This window comes from Pinus tabuliformis, chromosome 8 (genome assembly GCF_031772625.1).
Source record: "Pinus tabuliformis cultivar Carrire ecotype Pingquan chromosome 8, CPIR1, whole genome shotgun sequence".
Classification (NCBI taxonomy): domain Eukaryota; kingdom Viridiplantae; phylum Streptophyta; class Pinopsida; order Pinales; family Pinaceae; genus Pinus; species Pinus tabuliformis.
This window is the reverse complement of record NC_142294.1, coordinates 2024850820-2024869051: the sequence shown is the minus strand read 5'-3', so window position 1 is coordinate 2024869051 and position 18232 is coordinate 2024850820. Positions and strand designations below refer to the sequence as shown.

The 18232-nt window shown below is 35.9% G+C and overlaps 1 protein-coding gene across 1 annotated transcript; it reads left to right on the top strand.

Moving 5' to 3' along the window:
- The first annotated feature begins 1053 nt into the window (after positions 1-1053).
- On the top strand, positions 1054-9644 carry LOC149244551 (cytochrome P450 85A1-like). Its single transcript, XM_089371579.1, has 9 exons — positions 1054-1232; positions 1590-1917; positions 1994-2143; positions 8453-8710; positions 8794-8880; positions 8957-9041; positions 9130-9236; positions 9330-9451; positions 9545-9644. Exons 1-9 carry the CDS (start codon positions 1054-1056, stop codon positions 9642-9644), a joined length of 1416 nt encoding a protein of 471 aa, XP_089227705.1.
- Positions 9645-18232: the final 8588 nt, after the last annotated feature.

The window sequence follows — 18232 nt, the reverse complement described above, 5'->3', positions numbered from 1 at the left end:
AGAGAGATGGAGCTCATTCTCTCCATCATCTTTCGCTCAAGTCTTCCTTCGCATAACACAAGAAAAGTGCGAGGTGCCTTATAGATGTGCGCATTTTACATGCGCAGAAATAAGGAGAAGACTTCGCATATCTTGGAGCTTGGTTATGTGGAAGAGGTCTCGGTTGAGGACTGTTTTATACTCTCGGTGGAGGACTGTTTTATGGTCACGGTGGAGGACTGTTTTATGGTCACGGTTGAGGGTTGGATGTACGCAGATTGGTGCAGATTTGTGTGAACGTCTTGGTGACCCGTGTGGGGCCCGTTCACAAACAAAAGGTGCAGATTTGTGTATGGTTAAGGCTTCTTATGCCTTGTTGTATATATTGGAAAGAATTCTAAGTGTTGGCCGTGGATTTGCCCGGCACACTTGTTCATTGTATTATTGAAGAAAGTTCATAATATATATATATTTGGGCAGACTTTCCGGGAGTTGCCCCTCCCATTCTTCTCGGTTGTTTTGCAATTGTATTTGGTTAAATTGCATATGATAATGTTAAGAATGGTTTGTGAAGTTTGAAGAAGATTTATGCTTATGGTAATAAGTGAAGATATATTTATATCGGTTTAAAGTTGTTGATATTGGTTAAGGCGTAGTCCATAAACGTGCACTTGGTTAAAAGTGAGCGTTCGGTGGTGCCGCACCCCGCCCAATAAAAGAAAAAAAGATTGGGGGCGTGACACATTCCGTTCCATCCGCAACAGGGCCATCTTCCGTGATAGACAGTTATTGATTTGATTCTCTCTACAAATTATTTATGCCGGGAAGGGCCCACAGAAGGCGTAGTGGGGAATCAGGCGTGATGTTCTTGCCATTGAATTTATATTAGTATATAATGGAGGCGTCATGTTCCTTGCCATTAGTATATCCCCAAAGACTTTCTATGGTTTAATGTAGCCAACATTGCTGCACAGAATAGAAAAACTTGAAGCGAGTTTGTAATTTATTTGAATTCAATTAAATCAATTTGCAAACATAATGGAGTGATCAGCACCAATTCCGCAACGAATTTCAATGGAGAGCAGTATGATGATATGGATGTTAGTAGCAGGGGCACTGGCAGTGTGGCATTTCGTTCTACGACCAAAGTGGAGCCCCAACCTGCCACCTGGAACAATGGGATGGCCCCTTCTGGGAGAATTTCTCTCATTTTATCTTCAACCCGATGGATTTATAGCGAAACGCCGTGAAAAGTAATTGTCTTTTCCAATAATATTCTTAATTGAATATTGTATTTCTTTTGCCATTTTATAGAAGGCCATAGTATGAGATTAATAAATGCATGAGATTAATTCAACAGTCAAAATCCGTATCCGTATTTAGGGTTCTACTCTACCTGGAGTGGTAGTAGGGAGTATCTTTGATAGTTTGTGTTATTCTTTAGCGAGTTAGTTTAAAGAGTGTGTTTAAAATGTCATTGGGAAATATTCTTTATATTCTAAAAATGGGATGATAGGAAACTTAAATTTTATCAAATTATATGAATCCCTTTTACACTAACTAAATCACAGCATAATTGGATTTCTTTTAACTACTCATGTTTTATGCAGGCATGGAAATTTGTTCAAAATTTGTCTATTGGGAGATCCCGTCATAATTTCCACTGATTCGGATGTCAACAAATTTATTATGGAGAGTGATGGTCGACTTTTTGCTCCTGAATATCGGATCTCCGTGGAAATGTCAGTTGGAAAGAGGGCTGTAATGGCATTCAAAAAAGACGGAGATGATCACAGGAAATTGCGAGGAGTCGCCACGCGGGTCGCTGGTATTCCAGCTCTAAAACGCCGGCTTTTGTCAGAAATACAAAATACCATAGCCTCCACTCTCTCAAGATGGCGAGGAAAAAACGTGAATGTCAGGCATGAAGCTGAAGAGGTAGTTTTGTAGCTTTAATTTTCAACAAATATTATAAGATGGATCTTGAAGGTTAATTAGTTTGATTTGGATGCAGATGATGTTTTCACTCATCGCCAACATCCTGTTAGGTCTGAAACCGGGCACAAAACTGGAAAAGATGACACACGATTACTATATTATGAATAAGGGAGCTCTCAGCTTACCGTTGAACGTCCCTGGCACAACTTTCTACAAAAGCTTGCAGGTAATAATAAAAATCTTTCGACACAAGCTTGAAGGTAATAATAAATACACGTAGTTCTGAATGAGATGATTTCATTGTTGTATATTTCAAATTTTTCTCGTTTGTATATATTCTTTATGATAACTATAATTTTAGTTTAAATTGTTTGGGAAAATTGCTTGTGATTTTTTTTCACTGGGTTGTTTTCTTGTTTATAAATAATCTTTATAATAATTATAGTTTTACTTTAATTTGTGTTGGAAGATAATTTTAAAACTGCCGCGAGCTAAACAACGATTGGACTTTCGCTGCGATGCGATCTGATCGCATATCGCACTTTCCCTCGTCACCCTTCGCTGCATGCTTGTATTTTCTGCGATGTGATATTTGCGATGCGATCGCAGATCGCAGATCGCATGATTTAAAGGTTGTAGAGGCGGTGGCACATCCTCTCCTTCTTGCGATGCGATGGTGTGATAAGCCATGCATTAAATTCCAGCAAGATATTTTCAACCGTGTAATAAATGATATTTACTAGGGTTGGTAAATGTAGATGAAATCTTAAATTTTACTATTTTTTATTTCACGGAAGTAAGGGAAAGCAACACGTATTGAAAAGATATTTTTGTGTTGTTCGATATATAAAAGAAAATGCAAGAGTAGAGAGTATTAACTAGTTGAGCTCTTTTTTCTCTGCAACGCACAGCAGTGCTGAAGATATAATTTTCTGAGTTAGTGGAATCAGATTCTGGAACTGAAGTTCCTGTTGTAAATCCCTCTGAGTCGAGGAAGACAATTCTGTAACAGTTTTTTTTTATTATTTTATATGATTAAGATCCTGGATAAAACCAGAGCATTGTTCTCTGTGATATTTTTTTTTGTTGTGTGTTTGAAATGAACAGAAATTTCCAACATGGTATCAGAGCTAGTCTAGGCACTCAGTGAATAAAAAAAACAGAGGTGGTTTTTTCACTGCAGGAGCTGTAAGAAGCTTATTGAGCATTTTTTTTCCAGCAGAGAAAGTTTTTGCTTGTCTTTTTTTATTTATACAGTTCAGTATCTCTTCTTTATTTTTTCACAAGTTAAGATGGCAGATGCTGGAACTGGTTTGACAAATCCCCAACTGCCACAGTTTAATGGGAAAAACTACAGTTATTGGTCCATAACAATGAAAGCATTGTTTGCTTCTCAAGGACTATGGGAGCTGGTTGAAACTGGCTATGCTGAACCAGCAGATGCAACAGCGTTGGCTGCTTTGACAGCAGCAGAAAGAGACCAGTTGAAGAGTGATAAGAAGAAGGATGCCAAAGCCCTCTTTTTCCTCTTCCAATCAGTGCATGAAAGTGTTTTTCCACGGATTGCAGCAGCAACAAAATCCAAGGAGGCATGGGATATTCTCAAAACTGCCTATCAAGGCATGGAGAAAGTGAAGACTGCAAAGTTGCAGATGTTGAGGAGAGACTTTGAAAATCTCAGCATGAAGGAATCTGATACAATAGATTCATTCTTCACTCAGGTTATTGGCTTGATAACCCAGATAAGGTCTCATGGTGAGATTCTTGAAGATAGAAGGATTGTAGAGAAAACCTTGAGATGCTTACCCTCAAGGTTTGAATCTATTGTGGTAGCAATAGAAGAAACAAAAGATCTCTCACAGTTCACGGTAGATGAGCTGAGTGCTTCTCTTTTGTCTCATGAACACAGACTGAGTAGAGGAACAAATTCCTCTTTTGAGCAAGCATTCAAGACTCAGATGTCTTTTGGCCAAGCAAGAGGTCGAGGCAGAGCAAATTACAGAGGTCGTGGAAGAAGCCAAAACAGAGGCAGAAATTATCCTGCAAGCACAAGCGGAAGGAGCTGCAATCAGAACCAAGATGAAGGTTCAAGCAAACAGCAAGCTCATGGACAAAGGTATGACAAATCCCAAGTCCAATGTCATTATTGTAAGAAATATGGGCACTACGCAAATGAATGTAAAAAAAAGCAAAGTGACATGAATAATAAGCAGAATGCTAATTTTGCAAATGAAGAAGATAAGAACCCAAAGAACGTGCTGTTAACATGTAACATAGCACAAGACAAACAAGAAGATTTTTGGTTCTTAGACTTAGGTTGTAGTAATCACATGACTGGAAATATTGAAATGTTTGCCAATCTGGATGAAAATGTGAAATCTGAGGTAACAACAGGGACTGATGATACGATATCTGTCAAGGGTAAGGGCAGAGTCAGTATCCGAGCAAAAAATGGAGAACAGATGATTGTGCCAGAGGTATACTATGTACCTGGTTTGAAATGTAATCTTTTGAGCATTGGACAGCTCATAAACAAAGGTTACAATGTGTTCTTCAAAGATGATTCGTGTACTATCAGAGATATACCTCCAAGTAAGAAGATCATTGCACAGGTGCAGATGACCAGCAATAGAATGTTTCCTCTCAAACTCAGGGCAGATTTGAAGGAAGGCAGAACTATTGCGGCTGTAACACAAGAAGTCTTTCAGGAACAACTGAAAGATGTGAATTGGTTGTGGCATTTGAGATTTGGACATCTCAATTACAGAGGCCTGAATCTGTTGCACAGAAAGGGAATGGTAAAGGGATTACCATTGATCGAGAAACCAGACAGCCTTTGTGAAGGCTGCATCTTGGGTAAGCAACACAAAGAAAGCTTTCCAGCAGGAAAGAGTATAAGGGCAAAAGCACCATTGGAAATTGTTCACTCCGATGTGTGTGGACCGATGCAAACACCATCATTTGCCGAAAATAAATATGTTTTAACCTTCATTGATGATTACACCAGAAAGACATGGGTGTATATGCTGAAACAGAAGAGTGAAGTGTTTGAGAAATTCCGCCACTTCAAAACTCTTGTTGAGAAGCAGTGTGGGCATTATATCAAAGTGCTCAGAACAGATAGAGGAGGAGAGTACATCTCCCAAGACTTTCTGCGTTTTTGCAGAGAGAATGGCATACAAAAGCAGTTCACCACGAGGTATACACCTCAGCAGAACGACGTTGCTGAAAGAAAAAATAGGACCATTCTTGACATGGTCAGAAGTATGCTGAAGGCAAAGTACTTGCCACATGAGTATTGGGCAGAAGTTGTTACTTGCACAGTTTACATCTTGAATAGATGCCCAACTAAAGCTGTCATGAACAGAACACCAGAAGAAGCATGGAGTGGTCAAAATCAAACAGTCACTCACATGAGAGTATTCGGTTGTGTTGCATATGCACATGTACCGGATCAACTAAGGAAGAAGCTTGACAGTAAGGGGGAGAAGTGTGTCTTTATTGGCTATTGTGATGAGTCAAAAGCATACAAACTCTATAATCCATCCACCAAGAAATTGATAGTAAGTAGAGATGTGCAGTTCATTGAAGATGAAGCTTGGGATGGAAGCTTAGAAAAGACAGTGAATGTGAAGACAATTGTGTCTCACGAAGAAGAAGAGGAAGGGACAACAGCAAATAATCCTTCCTTGGTGGCTCCTCCTCCACCACAGCAAGTACAACAAACCACACCACAATCTGGAATTCGAACAGCCTTAAGAAGTCAAGGAAGTGCTTCTCCAAGCACACCACAGGGATCAGATATACCCTCAAGTTCGGATGGAACTCCAAGCACACCAAGAAGACCAAGATTCAGAAATCTGAATGAGATTTATGAACAAGGAGAGGTAAGTAACAATACCGGTCTGAATTCATTATTCGCTTTGTATTGTCATGTTGATGACCCAGTCCATTTTGAAGATGCTGTAAATGAAGATAAATGGATTGAAGCAATGAATGAAGAAATTGGTGCAATTGAGAAGAGTAAAACATGGGAGTTAGTGGACCTCCTTGTAGGCAAAGATGCCATTGGAGTTAAGTGGGTCTATAAGACCAAAAGCAATGCTAAAGGCAAGATTGACAGACACAAAGCAAGACTTGTTGTGAAAGGCTACAAGCAGCAACAAGGCAAAGACTATGATGAAACCTTTGCGCCAGTAGCAAGGATGGAAACAGTCAGAACAGTGTTGTCTATTGCGGCACAACACAAATGGAAGATTTATCAGATGGATGTTAAATCTGCATTCCTGAATGGAGTGTTAAAAGAAGAGGTTTATGTTGATCAACCTCCAGGCTATGAAGTTGAAGGTCAAGAGCATAAAGTTTGTAAACTAAAGAAGGCTCTTTATGGGCTGAAGCAAGCTCCAAGAGCATGGTACAGCAGAATAGATGCTTATCTGATTGAGAATGGGTTTGACAAGTGTGATGGTGAACCCACACTCTACATAAAGGAGAATGACGGTAAGATACTTATCGTTGTTCTATATGTAGATGATTTGATTTTTACAAGCAATAATGCTTCTCTCATTGCTGATTTTAAAGCAGTCATGAAAAGTGAATTTGAAATGACTGACTTGGGCTTCTTAAGATATTTTCTTGGAATTGAAGTAGACCAAAGTGAAAATGGCATTTTCATTTCTCAAGATAAATATGTAGAAGCGGTGTTAAAGAGATTTAACATGCAGAACAGCAAGGCAGCTGTGACTCCAACTGTAGTGGGGTTGAAATTGACCAAAGAAGACAACAGCAAGGATTTTGATCCAAAATTGTACAAGAGCATAGTTGGCAGCCTCATGTACTTGACTGCAACTAGGCCGGACATTATGCACACTGTGAGTTTAATCTCCAGATTTATGGAAAGACCGAAAGAGACTCATTGGCAGGCAGCCAAGAGGATTCTAAGGTATGTGAATGGAACGAAGGGGTTTGGTATTTTATACTCCTCTTCTGAAAGTTTCATGTTGACAGGTTACACTGACAGTGATTGGGCTGGAAGTGTTGATGATAGGAAAAGCACATCAGGATATGTGTTTCATATGGGATCGGGAGCCATCTCATGGGCTTCCAAGAAGCAACCAGTTGTGGCTTTGTCAACAGCAGAGGCAGAATATGTGGCAGCAACAGCAGCAGCATGCCAAGCAGTGTGGCTGAGAAGAGTTCTCAGAGATTTGTGTCATGAACAGGAAAAGGGCACAACCATTTACTGCGACAATAGCTCAGCAATAGCATTGTCTAAAAATTCTGTTTTTCATAAAAGAACAAAGCACATAGACACCAAATTTCACTTCATACGTGAATTGGTTAACAATGGTGAAATTGTTTTGCAGCACTGCAGAACAGAGGAACAGTTAGCTGACATCCTGACAAAACCATTGGCAAAGAAAAGCTTTGATCATTTCAGGAAATGCCTGGGTATGCAGAATAAACCCAGCAGTTAAAATTAAGGGGGAGTGTTGGAATGATAATTTTAAAACTGCCGCGAGCTAAACAACGATTGGACTTTCCCTGCGATGCGATCTGATCGCATATCGCACTTTCCCTCGTCACCCTTCACTGCATGCTTGTATTTTCTGCGATGTGATATTTGCGATGCGATCGCAGATCGCAGATCGCATGATTTAAAGGTTGTAGAGGCGGTGGCACATCCTCTCCTTCTTGCGATGCGATGGTGTGATAAGCCATTCATTAAATTCCAACAAGATATTTTCAACCGTGTAATAAATGATATTTACTAGGGTTGGTAAATGTAGATGAAATCTTAAATTTTACTATTTTTTATTTCACGGAAGTAAGGGAAAGCAACACGTATTGAAAAGATATTTTTGTGTTGTTCGATATATAAAAGAAAATGCAAGAGTAGAGAGTATTAACTAGTTGAGCTCTTTTTTCTCTGCAACGCACAACAGTGCTGAAGATATAATTTTCTGAGTTAGTGGAATCAGATTCTGGAACTGAAGTTCCTGTTGTAAATCCCTCTGAGTCGAGGAAGACAATTCTGTAACAGTTTTTTATTATTATTTTATATGATTAAGATCCTGGATAAAACTAGAGCGTTGTTCTCTGTGATATTTTTTTTTGTTGTGTGTTTGAAATGAACAGAAATTTCCAACAATTTGTTGGGCAAATTGCCTGTGATTTCTTTTCGGTGCAATGATATACCGATCTATTAAGGAGACATTTTCCAATCCAATGCCTCAAATTTTATTAAGTTATAAGTTTCCATTAAAAATAAATTAACACTAACCTAAAATTACAATTACAGTAAAAGCAGCAAAATTCCAACCCGACGTCAGATAGGTAACCCTGACTAGTTACCTATTTATCTGGATCTAAAAACAAAAATACATGTCATAACTGCAACAACGTTCATTCGCTGAAGCCTTCCTAGGATGCTAAGGCGATTCAATAGCTTCCCTTATTTTGACCCTTCATTATGACGACCCAAGTACCTAGTTATTTATTTAGCTTTTGAAGTACTTGACTTTTGGAATTGCAGAAAAGGCAAGAGATTTCCGACCAGATCAAAAGCATTGTCAAGGAGAGGAAGGAAATCTTGTCATCCTACGATTCATCAGACGACCTACTATCATCATTGCTGAAAGAGGCAGAGGGAAAAGAAGATGTGGATTTTGAAGATCGGATCGTAGATACCATTATGTGTCTTATGTTCGCTGCCTTTGAAACTACGCCAAAAACGACTGCTTTGATAGTGAAGCTTTTATCTGAAAATCCGCACATCATTCAAGAACTCAGGGTCAATATCTTCTACTGTAGTTTGTTTGGCACTAAATGAAATTTTACATTAAATAATCTCTGATGTCCACTAACATGGTGCAGGAAGAACACGAAGCAATAAGATGCAGCAATGGAAATAAAGACAGTCTCTCCTGGGATGACTATAAGTCAATGTCGTTCACCAAGAATGTAAGTTGTCACATCAATTTGATTCATCGATTTATGTCAGCACTTTGTTAGACCCTAATGGCGACATCGTTCTTAGGTTATCAAAGAGGTGCAGAGATTAGGTATTGGAAGCATAAACGCGATGTTACGAAGGAAAACTCTCCAGAAAGTAGAAATGCAAGGTATCCAATATTGTTACTCTCTAAGTCAAAAAGTTGCAGCATTTTAGTACCACTGTTTTACCGTAATTTGATTATTTTTTATTTAAAGGATACACAATTCCCAAAGGATGGACGTGCATATTACTTCATCAAGTCTCCCATTACGATAGAAACTACTACGAAGACCCTCTTACTTTCAATCCTCGACGATGGCAGGTGCGAGCTATACCCCCCTTGCGATCTAGAAAGTAAAATTAATGTCATTTACTTGAATGCCTAAAATATAACTGGTTGACTTACAACTTTCAGGACCCGGCTACTAATCGTGTCCCCAATTTTAACTTTGGAGGTGGCCCTAGAAAATGTCCAGGATATGACCTCGCTATGTTCCTCATTTCAATTTTCTTGCATCATCTTGCGACGAATTTCCGGTAAGGATTACCTCTCCCTGCCACATAAAGCATCCAAGACTCATGTTCTTCGGAAATTTTGATTTAAACACAATATTTTCTGGCGCCATGCAGATGGGATTACATTCCTTCCGATACCAAGTTAAGGTGGTTTGATTCACCGTTCAAATCAAACCTTGACTGCATAGTTCGACTAGAGGACTTGGGAAATTAGCCACTTTTCAAAATTATCTATAATTTTGGTCAAGCATGGTTGTTAATATTGATCTTTGCAATCTGAGAAAACTTGGTAAATTATATTTACTTTTAGAATAATAACATTTTTATACTGATATCAAATATATAATAACAAACCATTTAGAATATGATGATATTTGCTATTGTGACTATTTACCTGATATAGATAATAAGCATTATTCAGAATAGAATAGAATGGTAATTGTGATGGTGACAATTGGTGACTATAATAGTGGGTCTAAGAATAGTATTGTTGTACAGTTATTTTTATTTATATTGTCAAATTTATTTCGATGAATTTAGGTTTATTTTTCTTATTATTTAATAGTTATGGTTGTTTGAATTATTTATTAAGTTTTAGGATAAATTATTATATTTCTCAGAAATGATGTTTAATTTTAAATGAATTATTCATTAAATCTATGATGAATTGTAGTGTTGTTTTATTAAATTTAATTCTAATGATTTTTAATAATTAAAAAAAATAGTGACATTTATATAACTTAATTTTAAGTTAAAGTATTAGGTTTTATTATGATTATGTTATAATGGATATTTATTAAGTTTTATATTAGTTTTTGTTTGGTTGTTTATTGTAAGTCATTCTTAATTACATTCAATTTTACTTTATTGTACTTGATTATGCTTGAATGAGGTTCAAAATGATGTCTATGATTGATCATGTTGAACATTCTTTAAGGTTTATGTCTTTAATAGAGAATCTAGATCTAATAAGTTTCATTAGGGATCAAATCTATGGAGTTGTAAACATAAATAGTCATTGCTTATGATCCATTTCTAAAGTGGATCTATATTATGTTTGGGTGAAGTGAAATAAAGACAGACTAAACCCAAAAAACCATTCCACAAACATGCCTAAAACAAAGCCCCAAATCCTATTCCAAATATGAGCAAAGATCTAGGAGAGTGTGTTTAAAAAGAAAGTATTTTAAAAATATGGTGAATAGAAATTGGTAGGTTGGTACCAAACTTTTGTTTTCTACCCAATCATGCCCTTGCTATACAAACTTTGTGCACTCCATATATCTTTTATATATTTTTCTCACTAGTGTTGATGCTTTAAACCTAATTTAAAGTACTTTAGCACTAACTTATAGGTATAAATTATATATTAAAATAAATATTTTATATATTAAATACATTAAAAGTGAGATAGTTGCTAGTTATAAAACATTATAAAAGAAATATATTATTGCATGTTTGGTGTTTTAAGCCCAACTTATGGTGTTTTAACCCTAAGAATAGATATAAATAATATAAAAGAAATATATACAATAAATCATATTAACATTAGGTATAAATTATAAAATAATATACTAAAAAATATATTATTATGATTGTGTCTATATAAAAGAATAAAAAAATAAAAAAATGTTAAACCTTACATTTTCTTCACATAGTGATTACATTTTTCATATACCGGTAGCATTACATAATTAATTGTTATTGCTTTGAATGTAAACATAGTAATCATTGATTCAAAACCTCATTATGAGCCTAGAAGTTTGTTTTGAAAAAATGAAATAGCCATTACTTAATGTGCATTCAATTATGAAAATATATAAAAATTTAAAAATGTTTAACCTTAAAATTTCTTCACATATTGACAACATTCTTCATATATCGAAACCACTATAAAATTAATCATTATCACTTTGGATGCAAATACAATAATGATTGATTGAAAACCTGATTATGGCCCTAGATGCACGATCCAAAAAAATTAAACAACCATTACTTATGATGCATTGAAATCCATTTATTTTATTTTTGGGTAAAGTGAAACGATATTCACACAAAATCACCCCAAAAATCCATTCCCGAAATTGAAAAATAAATATTATTCCAAATATGTGCAAAGATATATAATAAGTTTAAAAGGAGAATAAAAAAAGGTTGATTTCCATCCAACTTTTTTCTCTGGAATACTTTCCCTCCCAATGACCTACAAAATCTATGCATTCTATGTATCCTTTTGAGCTTGACGATGTGTATTTATTTTGTGTGTAACCTACTTTGATTCTTTAGACTGAATTTATAGTACTTTTAACTCTAATTTATAAGTATAGATTATATATTATAATAAATATTTTACATATTAAATGAGATTAATCATAAGTTAGCTCTAAATTATAAAATACTACATTAAAAAATATATCATCCCACATCTCATGCTTTAAACCTAATTGGTGCTTTGACCCTAACAAATTGATATAAATCACATTAAAAAAAAATATTGCCTGTATTAAATTGTATAAATTATAAAAGAATACATTAAGAAATATATTATTGCACCTTCATCAACCCTTTAAACCTAACTTATAGTCCTATAAACCTAACCTATGGGTGTAATTTATACATTATAATAAACATTGTGTATGTTAAATTAGAGTATCTATAAGATAATTGTAAATTATAAAATATTATAGTACGAATATCCATCTATCAAGCTCACATCTTGTTATATCAAGTATTAATTATTTTAATTTTAATTTTGTTTTAAATCATTTGGTTGAATCAACATAATATTACGTCACCATAACATTTTACAATATTGCTACCATAATGGGTCTTGGAGCGCCTCTCACTGCAATAATTCCATACCATTTTATCCCTCTATTATATAATAGAATTATTTTAGCAACATGCTAATGTGAGGCTATGGGAGACTCTAAGAATCTTGAAATTAGACTAATTGTAAATGCAATATCTAGAATTGTTGTTGTGAGATACAGGAGGCCTCAAATAGGACTCTTCAAAAACTCTTAATCCTTCATGTGTCTTACTTAATTTTGTTCCCTTTGCTATAGGTGTGGCTATTGGATTGCAATTTATCATCCATAACATTTTTATGCATATCTTGCCTACATGCTTGGAAAATAATAATTCCATTTTAGATTTCTGAGCTTCTATTCTAAAAAAATACTTCATCAAACCCAAATCAATCATTTCAAATTCAGTCTCCATTACATGCTTAAAATTTCAAAGGTTACTTGTACAGACCTTGCCATCCACATGAAAGAATATTGAAATATGAACTTGTTAATTTGATGTTCTATACAAAGTTGGGTCACTCATTCTTCTACTAAAACAATTAGTAGCCAAATAAGAATATATTCTATTACACCAAGCTTTAGAGCTTGCTTCAACTCATAAAATGGCTTCTTCATCATCTATATCTTAAGTTCATGTTGCTAAATCATTTAATTAAGGGACTTTTCAAAATCAACTTCTCCTTGTAGAATTCGCTTTAGTTGTTAGGAAAAATAACGGGCCGGTGTGGGGGAGGGGAGAGGGGGGTTAATCAATATTTTAAATTCACTTTAAATTTTAATTTCATATATAAAATTATGTCCACTATGGTTCTTCATGCAACCTGCATGTGTATGCGAATGTATTGAATGCAAACCATGTATATCCAAATAACTAATTTTTCATAATTTCCATCAATGATTTAACTTATCCAGTGCGTCATCGTTTCTTTAGTTATTCATTATGCAATAACCATGAGAAGTAAAGAGCATATAAATAATCAACACATAAGAATCACATCAATAGATGAGGACATCAAGATTTTAGGTGGAAACCCAATGTAGGAGAAAATCATTGTTGATGTCGTCCCTATCTTATTCTTTTATTATAAAGAAAATATTCATTACATCTTGTATTGGTGCAAACTCTTACCAACATGCAAGCACCCAATGTAGGAAGCTATGACCTCCACTCATTCCTCAACACCTACTGGAAGGGAGCTCCAACCCCCTAATATCATTTACCGACTCCTAATAGAATGGAGATCCTAACCCCTCACTAAAGTTTGCAACCCTTGGTATCTTGTGCACCATGTTTCAAAATATTTCACACTAGATCCACCTGTCAACTAGTCATAAAAACATGTAGGCCACCTTTCATCAAATATTCACACTAGACTTGTGCCAACAATAAGCCCAAACCAATATGTCAAAATCAAATATTACATCTCAAAATCTTAATTACTAAGCACTATATACAAACTGAATCAATAAAACATCAAGCCATAAAATACTAAAGCAAACCAATCACTAAAATAAATCTTAAGCAATACAATCAAATCAATTTAATGCAATACCAAATAATATTGTCATAGGTCAACCATTTAATTATTCATTGATTAATCACACTATTGGATACGAGACAGTCATCACAGAAATAATGTGAATTTCTTGTAAACCCTCATTAACATTAACTTTAGAATATATAGTGATTGTTCTAAATTATACCCAAGTATATACACGCTTACTATGTATGGAACCTGTGTACAGTTCTGAATTCACACTGAATTATGAAACTAAATCCCTACATCCCCCACTGAGTTATTGTCAGACTAAGTCACGGTAGCAACTAATCATATATCAACACTTTATAGCATCATCACTAACCAATATCTGAATCCACAACCAAGTCAACCCAATCAAAGTTGCTAGACACAGATCATCATGATCAAGACATCGATGACTGTAGTAGGAGCATAAGATTGTGCAATAGAGCTATGTCAACAATTAATCCCCTAGACCTGATGTCATCAAGGTCAACACACTCTCTCCATATTTGGGAAAAGACGCAATTCTGAAGTAGTAATATTAATCTCTTGAATGACAACACGATAGGTAGAATATACAACATATGTGCAAACAAATAGTACCTCCAGCATAAAAAACCATTAACTAGAATATAAATGACCAACAACATAATCAACATATTTAGTGAGTGTAGAGTTCCATCAATGTTTTGTTTTAACACCCTTTTCCCTCCATTTTCCTCTTTTTCATCATCGCTATCAATGCAATAAAAGCAGTAAATCATAGATTTTGATAAGATAAAAAAATCTTATATGTCTTATTTTTCATATTCGTTGATATGCCTTATTGTTATGTTAAATATTGCATTGGCTATAGAATTAACATGATTATGCACTTATTTTACAAATCTACAACTAACTCCATGGTTTGCGGGGTTCTGGTGCGCAAACAAAGCAAAGCAGCAAATGGGTAGTTGAGGATTAATCCCCTCATGGATCTCCTCCTATTTGCTTGATCCACTTCACTAAAGGAACCAAAAAGTGGCGCAGTCAAAGGCACGAGTCAAACACTTAACATCATAGTGTGAATGCATAACGTTTCTCTGATTACTTTCCAAATAGTGAATCGATGAGATAACAATTTTTCTGTTAAGTTTCAAATTTGAATAAGGATTTATTAGCAGGCCTGTAGGCATAGAAGTCTCAAATTGTTGAGCATGAATTTTATATATAAGTATGTATCCTTTATAAAAAGAAAAAAAAATGAAGGAAGTAATAGTTATTTCTGAAGAATTATGAAAGAGACCTTTGTTCTCATATTGAATTAAAGCTACCTTTATGTGATTCGATGTGTATGTGAGAGAAATTTACACATACTGGATGCGGAGGGCCCCTGTGGATAGTCGAGGTTTCAGTTTATTTCATTTCATCGCTTTTTTTTGTTTTCATTTAATCACTTTCTATTATCACATTGTCACTACATTTTAGTTTCGTTTCCTTACTTCGTTGTTTTCATCATTTCGTTATAACTCAATTATTTTGTTTATCATTTCCTTCATCAGAAAGCTCATTCACGACCATGTTCTTGAAGTGCAATATTGTTCAACAGATGATCAAGTTGCAGACATCTTTACAAAGGCTCTCACAGAGGCGAAGTTCACTAAACTTCGATTTATGGTTGGAGTTCAGGAAGTTGTCACTAAGGGGGGATAGGCTCTAGTGCCACCTTCCTTCTCTCGTTGTGTCATATTTGTAAATCCTTCAATCCTATCCCAAGTTGTTCTTAAGGGGGGATGTTAGGATATTCGGACACATAGGAAATAGTTAAGTACAACTTGGTCTAGTATAGAGTTAGGTAAAGTGTGTTTCTTTACTATGTACATTTTGTAACTTACAATCTGACGGTCATGATATGTAGTGATCCGACGGTTCATTCTCTCCTCGGTATTACCGACGCTTGATCCATGGCTTAACACCCGATTGGTCCATGATCTCTATTTAAAGAGCATGGAGGGTCGTTTGTAGGGTAATCCGTCTATGAGAGAAGCATATGTAAATTTTCATTCTTTTATTAATAAATTGCCTGAAGTGGCCGCGTTGGCTTAGGTCGTGGACTGTTTCCCTCTTTGAGGGTTTTAACCACGTCAAAAGTACTGGTGTATTGATCTGCGATCTGTTTGTGAGCAGTGTCCTTTGGTGTTCTGTCTGATGAACTTACCCTGTAAATTCCTACAGTTGGAAAATGTACTCTGAGAGCTATCTAATGGAGGGGGTCATATTTAGTTTGGAGCGATTCAGTGTCTTGGAAAATGGCTACAAACCTCTCTGCTCTTTTGCACCCTTTTGATAGCTAAAATCAAATTTTATAGTGAGAAACAACAATTTCCACTTTTCTTCAGAAGACTAATTGTTTTGCTAATCCTCTCGAGGATTATATTTCTTATTTTTACCTTTTCCTTTATTCTTACGTCTTCGTTGGTGAGATTTAGATTTGGAAGATTGAACGACATCGATCTCAGAAGTAGAAGTTGTGGGAGTGGTAGAAGGAGGGATTGGAGGAGCCACAACAAGAGTCGAACTAGATGGTTTACTCGTTGATTGTTGGTTAGTTGAACCAATCACACCATCAATGACATGTCATTATTTATAAGGAGGTCGAGGAACAATCTTGGAAGGTCACTGAGCACTTGGTATTTTATCATAAAGAATGCCAAATTGGGTATAAATAATATCCAAATAATAAGGACGAGAAATTAGTTTCTCCTCAGTCACAACTTCGCCTTTAGCGATGTCTTTTATGATATATGGAAACATAGACTTAATGAACCATTCAACTAACAATTCATCAGGAATTTCTTTTAACTAAACAAAATGTGTTAGGAATGTGGTGGCCAAGTCACTTAAATTGTCGAACGAAGCTCCTGGTAATTCAATATACCACTTTGTTTCCATACTGGTGAGTGTGCATTGGAAAAGATTCAAACAAACATATTAATCATTGAGAGAGTTCTAAGAATGCCACAAATGATAAGTCATCACGTGTGTAAATGGGTCCTCTCTAGGATTTGCATTTAATTTAGGGATATAACTCGGTAATTTCATAGGAATAATCTGCCACCAAGGAGAATGAACAATGGGATTATTGGTGACCCTGGTCAAATCCGGAAATTCGAGAGTTGTTGCGAATGGAAATTTCCTATTGAGTTATGGTGGAGGATACCCTGGGTAAGATGGAATGACTTGACCAACAGGTATATATATTCCAGGATACGGAGGATTTTGATAACCCAAATACACATAACCTTGCTGCCCAACTCTAGGATAATCTTTTAATTGAAATGGCTAGGATTCAATTTGTTGACCATAAGGTATTTAAGGTATAGGTTGTTCCTATGCCATACCATATCCATTTTGACCTACTTGAATTTGAGCAATGGTAAGACCAAGTGATTATGATTGTAACCTACCTTGAAAAGGCTGGGTATACAGGGCTTGTGAAGCGCAAGATCCCAGTGGAATAGGTTGAGCCAAATATGTGGCCTATAAATGTTAGTTTACATTCATTTGAGCTTGAATAGGCTGAGATATAGGTTGTTGAACAAGAATCTGAGATGCAGGTGGAACCGTTTGAGAGATTAGAGATGAAGCCACAACCGAACAAGGTTGTACAAGTGTGGTAGGTTTCCAAGCATTATCAAACATTCCCAAATGCAGAGGACTCAAATGATTCTAAGCACTAACTTGAGGAGATGGAAATATCCCCGCAATAAGTTTCCCCCCTGTCGAAAGAGGAGGGTTATATGGAGGGAACTTCCCCGAAAGAGGAGGGTTCCCAATAGGAGGTGGAATGGGTTTTTGTAGGTGTCAATACCCACTAACATGAGGACCATCTTGCTTCTAAACCGTAGGAGTAGATGGAGGAGGAGTATACTATGTAGCACTCATCAAAGAAGTTCCTGAAGGAATTCTAGATGTAGATTATATGGGAGAGGTTCATGGACTAGTTGTTGTGCCAAAAAAGGTACCAGACAATGATTGGTAGCTAGGCAGGACATATGAGCCTCCATACAAATGTGTATACGGTGATGTTACAAAAAATTGGATGAAGTTGCAACATGGGTTGTCTTGGTCATGGTAGTAGATATAGCTTGAGAAACCATAACAAGTTCAGGCATGGTTAACTATCTAAAGATGGGTTTCCGAGGGAAACTAAAGGATGATTTGAAAGGAGAAAAACCATAAAAAGGAGCTTTTGATAGAGTATGAAGAGAAGGAAAGGGATGGGCCTGATAAAAATGAGCCGTTATTTGAATAGGAGAGGGGGGTTACGGATCTTCTTGAGGAATTTCTTCGATACTCACAAGACCATGTGGAAGTGGTTTATCGTAAGGTAAAAGATATATAGGTTGTGGTTGAGTATGAGACACAGGAAGAGAAGAAGAAGGTCCTGAAGTAATAGGTGTAGATAACTGAGGTTCCTTAGGTTG

Coding starts and splice junctions, on each gene's coding strand:
- LOC149244551 (XM_089371579.1), top strand. CDS start 1,054: ATGGAGAGCAGTATGATGATATGGATGTTAGTAGCAGGGGCACTGGCA. Junction 1,918..1,993: donor TCAGGCATGAAGCTGAAGAG/GTAGTTTTGTAG, acceptor ATTTGGATGCAG/ATGATGTTTTCACTCATCGC. Junction 8,711..8,793: donor ACATCATTCAAGAACTCAGG/GTCAATATCTTC, acceptor AACATGGTGCAG/GAAGAACACGAAGCAATAAG.